We start from the raw sequence: 8988 nt of genomic DNA, 5'->3' as shown, positions 1-8988 counted from the left end.
ACTTTGGCCACCTGATGCGAAGAGCCGACTCATTGGAAAAGACCCTGATGCTGGGAAAGATTGAAGGCAGGAGGAGAAGGGGAAGACAGAAGATGAGATGGTTGGATGGCATTACCGACTCAACGGACAGGGGTTTGGGTGGACTCCGAGAGTTGGTGATGGACAGGGAGGCCTGGCATGCTGCGGTTCATGGGGTCGCAAAGAGTCGGACACAACTGAGCGACTAAAATGAACTGAATGGCAGAAAGTGAAAAGAAACTGATGAGGGTGAACGAGGAGAGTGAAAAACCCGGCTTCACTCAACATTCAAAAAACAAAGATTGTGCCATCTGGTCTCATTATTTCATGGCAAATAGATGGAGAGGCAATGGAAACAGTGGCAGATTTTATTTTGTTGGGCTCGAAAATCACTGCAGGTGGTAAGTATAACTGACATTAAAAGATGTTCCTTGGCTGGTGCTCCAGGTGTGAGAGTCAGGTCGGACCGCCCAGCCTGCAAGGCGCTGTGCTGTCCTGGCGCCAGCCTGAGGACCCTGAAACTACCATTCCCCCGCTGGGCAGCGCCATGAACGGAGCGGGTATTCCAGCAGGACTGAATTTGGAGAAGGTAGCGGCTCTGCTTCAGAAACTGAATTCCGACGCTCAGTTCGTACTGGCCCAGAATGTCAGCACCACTCACAACCTGCTGGACATCTGTCTGAAGAGGGCCAGGGTCCAGGGTACTCAGCATGTGTTCCAGCACGCCATGCACCAGAACGGCAAGACCGTCACTGACCAGAAGAGTTCAGGGCGATGCTGGATCTTTTCTTGTCTGAATGTTATGAGACTTGCATTCATGAGAAAATTCAATATTGAAGAATTTGAATTTAGTCAGTCTTACCTCTTTTTCTGGGACAAGGTTGAACGCTGTTATTCTTAAATGCTTTTGTGGACACAGCTCAGAAAAAGGAGCCTGAGGATGGTAGGCTGGTGCAGTATTTGCTTATGAATCCTACCAATGATGGAGGACAATGGGATATGCTTGTCATATTGTTGAAAAATATGGTGTTATCCCTAAGAAGTGCTTCCCTGAAACTTACACCACAGAGGCAACCAGAAGGATGAATGATATTCTGGATCACAAGATGAGAGAATTCTGCATACGACTACGGAACCTGGTACACACTGGTGCAACCAAAGAAGAAATCTCAGCCACACAGGACTCCATGATGGAGGAGATATTCAGAGTTGTATGCATCTGTTTGGGTAATCCACCAGAGACATTCATCTGGAAGTATGGAGACAAAGATAAAAACTATCAAAAGACTGGCCCTATAACATCCTTGAAGTTTTACAGGGAACATGTCAAGCTGCTGTTCAATATGGAAGATAAGATTTGTTTAGTGAATGACCCTCGGCCTCAGCACAAGTACAACAGACTTTCCCAGTGGACTATTTAAGCAATATGGTCAGAGGGAGAAAACCTCTATAACAACCAGCCTGTTGAGTTTTGAAAAAGATGGTTGCTGCCTCCATCAGAGATGGAGAGGCTGTATGGTTTGGCTGTGATGTTGGGAAACACTTCAGTGGCAAACTGGGCCTCAGTGACGTGAACATCTGTGACCATGAGTTGGTGTTCGGCGTCTCCATTGAGAACGTGAGTAAAGCTGAGAGGCTGACTTTCGGCGAGTCACATGACCCACGCCGTGACCTTCACTGCTGTCTCAGCAAAGGATGATCAGGAGGGCATGTTCATAAGATGGAGAGTGGAAAATTCCTGGGGTGAAGACCGTGGCCACAAAGGTTACCTGTGCAGACGGATAAGAGGTTCTCTGAGTACACCTACGAACTGGTGGTGGACAAGAAGCATGTCCCTGAAGAGGTGCCAGCTGTACTAGAGCAGGAGCCCACTGTCCTGCCAGCCTGGGACCTTGTGGGTGCTTTGGCCAAGTGATGTTGCCTCCAGCTTTTCCTCTTCCTGTGGGACCTGAAGTAGCTGCAAAAGACAGATCCAGGGACTGAAGCCAAAGTGACATAGGTGACTGTGTGTTCCCACGGGACAGTCAGACTCTTGGATTTCTACTCCAGGAACCTCTTTGGGAAAGTGTGCTTTATGCTGAAACAAAATATTCTTAAAGAAAAAAAGGGAAAGCTCATGTCACACTGTCTACTCTCCTCATCTCCAACAGCTCAGGATCTGTTAGCATTTTAATCAGATCTAATTGTCTGTCTTAACTCTGTCACACCGGTGTGGTGCTGTGTCTGTGTTAATAGGCCGGAGAGGATGAGCAGTTGAGGTGTGTGGAGAGAAAGCAGACCGACTGCTCCTTGCTCCTGGAGCAGAGTGGGAGGAGGGCGCCCTGACATTAGAGCTCAGAACTGCATGCTGCCTGACAGTATCTCTGCTCCTCCGAGGTGGCAGTCACTGAAGTCAGTTTTTGTCAAGGTAATTCTATGTGCCTCGAATAGCCCAGGAATGGGAGGTTGATCAGAATTGACATGATGCCTTCCAGTTGTTCTGAACTGTGGAAAACACGGCTCTACTTGAGTCTTGGTTAAGTAGAGGGTTAGAGAAAGTGGGTGAGAGAACAACAAAAACCTTATCATGATCTGAATCATAATCATTAGAGGGAGCTCTCGCCAAATGGTTCAACTTCTGCCTCTCGAATTGGGAGTTGGGTGGGCACAAAAAGGGGATATCATTCATTCCCCTGCTGAGAAGCTTTTGAATAAAACACTGTGCTAAAAAAATAAAAAAAATGTTCCTTGGAAAGAAAGGGAAAGTGAAAGTTGCTCAGTCGTGGCCAACTCTTTGCGACCCCATGAATCCATGGAATTCTCCAGGCCAGAATACTGGAGTGGGTAGCCTATCCCTTCTCCAGGGGATCTTCCCAACACAGGAATTGAACCAGGGCGGATTCTTTACAAACTCTGGGAGATAGTGGAGGACAGGGAAGCCTGGCGTGCTGCAGTTCGTGGGGTCACAAAGAGTTGGACATGACTTAGTGACTGAAGAATAAGTGCAGTGCGTTTCCACATGAATCCTAAGATCCACTGATCAGATTGTTCCTGTGGGATTTTGTAGGAGCTCATGGTTTGGGGGATTGTCCTCTCAATGAGACCTGACAGATCTATCTACTTCTTGGTTCCTAAGTGACCTGAAGAGCTGTCATTTTCAGCTAATGAGTCTTATGCTTTTTTCATAAACTGGAACCTGAGGAATGAGCTATTTGACAGTGGAATTTTCCTCGTTGAATTTCGGATTGGGTACAGCATGCGTCTTTGGACCTAAAGTGTGTGTCCCGTGGACACACGTGGTTGGGTCATGCCCGTGATCTCCGCCTCTGAGTAGAGCGTTCAGTCTTCTGGGTCAGCACAGCTGCTAATGGGTTTGGACTGCCTCTGCTGCGCTCTGTCTGCCGTGTGGGGCTCCGTGTTTATCCGGATCTCCTTAGCTGCCTCCTCTGGCGGTCACCACTCTTAGTGCACCATCTGCCGTGGACTGTGTCCCCTCGAAGCTGTGGCTCTGTTTGGAGCTGGGGTTTTCTGGAGGTCAGCGTGGCCCTGAGGGTGGGACCTAATCCCGTTGGATCTGTGTCCTCCCCGGGAGACGCACACGTGGGAAGAGGTCACGTGAGGACACAGCCCGAAGGCGCGTCTGCAGGCGGGAACCGGGATCCACCGGATCACCAGGACTCAGATCTGCCTGTGCCCTCCCTGGGACGCCCGCCTCGGGACTCTGGGAAACAGAGATGGTCGTGGCTGAAGCCGAGCCTGCAGAGCAACGCGGAGCCAAGCCAACCAGGGGATGCCATCCCGTGGTTCTCGTGCCTCGGGAGCTGTAGCCTCTCCTGCCACCCGACCGAGTTCTGATCAAGTGGTCTCCCCCCCATCCGGGAGGCTCTGATGACGTGGAGCCGCGGGTGACAAGAGCCCGCAGTCCGGCTCTCCTGCTTCCTTTAGAGATGCTCACTGTCGTAGAGGCAGGAGGAGTCAAGCCTGCTCCACAGGCGTCTGCATCTGCCTCCTTCCCTGTGGAGCCGCGTGCCTGCGGCGTCACTCTTCAGACCCAAGCACGGTTTCACTGTGGGGCAGCTTGGCCAGTAGTGAGCTCTCCAAGGTTTTGGCTGCCTGTGAACAACGTTGCCTTGAGGATGCACTCCCTGGGCAGAGTCTCAGTTGACAGCATCGGGCAGGGTTGTCCTGCTGTCTGGCCCCAAGTTTCTGACCAGGAGTCGCCATCAACCCTGTGCTCGTGTCCCCGTGTGTGAGGAAATACTCTCTTTGCTGAGGACTCTCCGCCCTTTGCTCATTTTGGAGGGCTTTTCAAAATGGTGCGAGTCCTGAGGCTTCGCCCCGCTCTCCCGGGATGGCTGTGGCTGGTCTGGGGGTCTGCGTGCTGGCCACAGTGCCGTGCCCTTTCCTCCTGCTCGTGACCCCAAATGCAAAGCCACAGGGTCCCCGCCGCCCTCTCGGCCCAGGCGAGGGAGCCCCCTCCCCAGCCTTGCGGCAGTGGGTGTCCAGGTGTGGGGCTGTCAGCTGCCTTGGCAGTGTTCTGGAATGGTCCAGTCTCCTCGCGGATTTCAGCTCTGTGGCAGCTTAAATCAGTTCTTGGCAAGCACCCCTGGAAGAATCGAAGCCATGGGACCGTGGCTCGATCCCCTTCCCGGTCCCCATCCATGAGCCTGTGTGCAAGGCCAGCCATTCACCTGTCTCAGTCGCCCAGCTGTCAGCGCCCAGGGCCTTGTCCAGAGGACCCCCGTCCTGGTGTCATGGGCACGAGCACCCCACGTGCCCGGCAGTGAGATGTACTCTCTTTAAGTGTCAACATGGTTTCCATCTGAATCTTTCAAAAGGAAATCTTGCCAAATGCCCTCAGTTATGCCCCCTGCGTTCCTGAACCAAAACCTGGCCCTGACCTGGGGACATCCTCAGCAGGGCACTAGCTTCCAGTCGGGCTGCAGCTCCGGCTCTGCAACAGCTCCTCGGTGCCTCCCGGCCCTGCCGCCGCCTCGGCCTGCTGAGCACTGGGATCAGCACCCTCAGGACAGAGACCCCGGGGTCCCTGGTTCTCAGGCAAGACCCGAAAGACCACCAGCTGTGGGCCTGGCGCCTCTCTTACTGGGCTCAGACCGCTGCCCACACAGCCCGTGAGTTGTTGAGCTCCTAGGGCCTTGGGGTTCTCGGCGGTGTTAACGATAGTCGTCCCCACAGAGTCCTGTAAAGCACGGGTGAGAAGCTGCTGCCGCTGGCCATCAGGGCTCGAGCGCACAGGGTCCTCCCTGGGAGGCCAGCAGGTGGGGCGCCGCGGGCCGGATGGGCTTGCAGTCCCCAGGAGCAGGAGGCAGGGCTGCTTGGGAGGCATGGGCGCAGGCCTGGGACAGAGCCAGGGTGGGGGCTGGCCCTGGAGCGGCAGCTGGGCACACAGGCTGGCAGGTGGCAAGGCTGCCCCACTTGTCTGGGCTGAGTGTCACCGCAGACAGGAGCCAGCCCTGGCCTGGCTGCTCATGTCAGAGGTGTGCACAGGTCATGGGCACAGCGGGCCTACCTCTGAGAGCCAGCCCGCCTGGTGGAGGGGGGGGGTGCCGTCCCTCCAGGGTCAGCAAGGCCCCAGGTTGTCAGACCCTGTAAAGCCCCCAAAACAGCAGCCCCCAAACACAGCTGCTGAGATGGCTCATCTTGGCTGTCAGCCGTTCTGGGGGTCTCCCACGGCCACCTGCAGTGGGCTGCGTCTTCACAGTGCACACTGCCCCAGGCAGAGAGACAAGACCTCTGAGGCCATGTAGTGCTGGGAGAGGCACTCACCCTCTCTGGTCCAGGTTGGTCACATAAGGGGTACGTGAGGGGACACAGAGGAGCCTCAGCTAAACGCTGGTGTCCTCTTTCCTGCTTCCTCCTGTTGCAACTCCAGAACTGAGATGCAGGAGAATTCAGGTATTCGAAAAGAACAGTTTTTTCATACTTGCCCCCTGGTGTGGCTGAAGCACACCAGGGACCATTTACATCTTCAACAGAAGATTCTTACTAGCCGGGAGGGGTCAACGGCAAAAGTCGGAGGGTAAGCCTCTGCGCCTTGGGTGGAGATCGTGCAACGGTCCCAGCACCTGGCGTTGCCTGTGGCTGCCACCCTCCTCGGAGCCAGAGGGGCCTCCTTGCCAGTGGCCCTCAGGATGGCATGGGTCCAGATGTGGACTGAGAGCTGCCGCACACAGGAGTGTCCTTCCCGAACAGAGCCGCGGGCAGCTGGGTGGGGGGCAGTGGCATCAGACCGCCTGCTCAGATGTAAAGATGGGCACTCAGGGGGTCCTGGGTGGGGGCGGCGATGGGCACAGCCCCCCCTGACCTCTCACTGCAGGCAGCATCGCCCACCGCCCTCAGCACCTTGGCCTGACGCCCCGATGCTCCAGCGAGCCCCAGTCTCCCAGGTAGGTCCCGTCCTTGGCTCCTGGGGGTGCCAGGACCCTGCCCATACCGTCCTGGGCTCTGAGGGAGGCTGTGCTATGGGCACTGTTTCACGTTCTTGAAGCTGAAAGGAGACATGGATCACCGTCACGAAAACCCTGGAGGAGCATTCTGGCTGCAGGACCCCGGGGGCAGCAGGGTCTCTTGACAGGCAGGTGGCTACTCTGCAGGTGCTGCCCCTGCTGCCCCGAGGGGTTCCAGCTGGAAGGGCCCACGGCGCGCCCAGCCCAGCAGCACCATGTGCAGGGGCAGCCGTGCCAGGCGCGGGCCGCCTTCCCGGGGGCTCTTCAGCCCTGGGAGCCCAGGCAGTCTCTGCAGACAGCAGACCCTTCCTTCCCTCCCATCCCTCACCCAGAGCCTGTCTACACTTTGCCATTTAGCACTGTCCAGACCCCTGGCCCCCTGCCCATGACTGACAAAGCCATCCCCTCACCTGCCTGAACACAGGCTGCAACCCAAACCTCCATGAGGGCACCTTCACCCCACTCCATGCCCTCTGACCCCCAGACAGCCAGCCCTCAGCTCCATGCCCTTTGACCCCCAGGGAGTCGGTCCCCCTACTCCATGCCTTCTGACCCCCAGGGAACCAGCCCCCTGCTGCACATACTCTGACCCCCAGACAGCCAGCCCCACTCCGTTCTGTGCCCTCTGACCCCCAGGGAGCTGTCCCCTGCTCCACGCCCCCTGACTGTAACTTGACTTTTTCAGCATCAGCACAGAGGACCCTGGGAGTCCCATGTGGATGCTCTGGGCCCTAGGAGTGAGCAGCGGTCCTTGGGGCCTTGCCAGGGTCACCACAGTCCAGAGTGGGCCTCGCACGAGGCTGCCTGCTGGGCACTGCTCCCGCTGGACCCGTGGCCCCAGGCTGTGTGCCCTTGGAAACTGAGAAGCAGCCGACCCTTGAATGACCATGGAGTCAAAGGCACTGCTGATTTTATCTATCAAATTTGCTGCTAGGATCCCGGTCCTGCAGATGCCCTGTGAGTGGCCAAGGCAGAGCCTGGCGCCTGCGGCGAGCAGAGGGCCAGCACCCAGGCAGCCCATCAGCATCTCAGGGCTGATGCAGAGGCAGCGTCCAGGTGAGTGGGGCCCAGGGAGCAGCCAGGGTGCAGGCCCCGAGAGCCCCCGCAGCCCCTCTCAGTAACCCTGTCTCTCTGCAGGACCTGCAGGCCTCGGGGGGCTTGCACGCGAGTGCCAGAAGGCTCACCCTAATCTGGGTGTCCGTGCCGCTAGCCTGCCTCTTCCTGACGGAGCGACTTGGCCACGAGAGTGAATAAATGGCCTTCGGGCTCTCTGGAGCAGCAGTGTGACGTGTCTGCTCTTTATGCCGTAGAACCTCCTTACAGGCAGCCAGCCCCCGCCTCCCTGCTGGGGACTGCAACAGGCTTCTGGGAGGTGGTGGGCTGGTCCAGGCCGCTGTGGGGATGAGGCCGGCAGGGTGGCCTCATGGGTCGGACCCGCCCTTGAGCCCTGTCATGTGCGGCTCATCTGTCTCCAGCCGTGGGCTTTGCACGTGACCTCCCGTGGGCCAGGTGCGCCCTCCTCGCCCCACGTGGCTTGGGACATGGTGGGCTGGAAAGAAAGAACTACAGTCCTCACGTCACAGTTCGCTGAGACCTGCCCCCAGAGCCCTAGGTCCTCTCATCTGGGTCAGGCCCGTGGCCAAACGCAGGCGATCTTCCACCCTGGGGAGCTGAGCAAGGCAGGGGGCACTTCGCTCTGGCTTCCACGCTGCGGGCGTCAGAAGTGCTCCTGAGGGCACAGGTGGCGCCGTGCCGGTGTGCCTAGGTGTGGGCCTGCAGGGTGAGCACGACACCCCAGACGGGGATGTGGGCGCCGTGCAGGCCAGAAGGTCCCAGGGTGGACGGCTCGGCAGGAGGGGTGAGGGGCGAGGGCGGCAGGACCAGAGGGGACTCGGCGGCCGCAGAGGAGCCCTCGTGATGCCGCCTCCAGGCTCCTGCAGGTGGAGCCCTGGCTCCGTGGGTCTGGGGCCTGGTCGTCCGTCCTCAGCTCTCAATTCCCCTCTTCCATCACCTCGTCTCCCTTTTCAGAGAAAAACCCCGATGCCACGTTTTAGCGTTGTTTACCTTTGGTGTTTTTCACATTGGAGTTTCAGTCCCGCGGGCGTCTAATCAGGCTTGTACCTCCTGCCTTCTCCGCTTGGCTGACCGCTAACACCAGCACATCTACTTTGCTTTTTCAGTTCTCTTCATTGGAAAGGCAAAATTGAATACAAATCCGAACAGTAGTGCACACGCTGCTGTGGACAAAGAAAACACACAGCCCAGTGCCCGAGGCTCCCGTTCAGACCTCCCGTCCAGGGGTGCGCCAGCACCAGCGTCAGCCCAGGCCCGGCAGGCGGGGGGCCGCGTGAGGGGGCAGGCCACAGCGCCGACGGCCTCGGCCTGCTTTGGGCCCCACGTGTCCTGGCAGCTCAGGCCTGCGCTGTCCTGCCTGGTGGCCAGTGGCCTAGAGGTGGCCATGTCCAGGGAGAGCTGGGCCCGCCTGGTGTGGCAGGCACACTCCACCCCAGGGGGGGCCCCCCCC

General features: G+C 57.6%; 1 protein-coding gene and 1 pseudogene across 4 annotated transcripts in view; both read left to right on the top strand.

Annotated features, from left to right (window-relative positions):
- Positions 1–1933, top strand: part of LOC104998786 — a 6609-nt pseudogene extending 4676 nt beyond the window's left edge.
- The window catches only part of RNF212 (ring finger protein 212), a 23934-nt gene extending 16211 nt beyond the window's left edge, over positions 1–7723 (top strand). For 3 of the 4 annotated variants that reach the window (XM_010854107.1, XM_010854112.1, XM_010854098.1), the window contains 3 exons: positions 6335–6404; positions 7399–7520; positions 7602–7723. In XM_010854107.1, coding sequence (XP_010852409.1) covers positions 6335–6404; positions 7399–7520; positions 7602–7714 — 305 coding nt within the window. In that variant the 3' untranslated portion in view covers positions 7715–7723. The remainder of the gene's footprint in view (positions 1–6334; positions 6405–7398; positions 7521–7601) is intronic. The other variant, XM_010854121.1, reaches the window with a different exon arrangement.
- Positions 7724–8988: the final 1265 nt, after the last annotated feature.

This window comes from Bison bison, unplaced genomic scaffold, assembly GCF_000754665.1.
Source record: "Bison bison bison isolate TAMUID 2011002044 unplaced genomic scaffold, Bison_UMD1.0 scf7180017853231, whole genome shotgun sequence".
Classification (NCBI taxonomy): Eukaryota; Metazoa; Chordata; class Mammalia; order Artiodactyla; family Bovidae; genus Bison; species Bison bison.
Note: the sequence above shows the minus strand (reverse complement) of the source record. Positions and strands in the feature narration are given on the sequence as shown.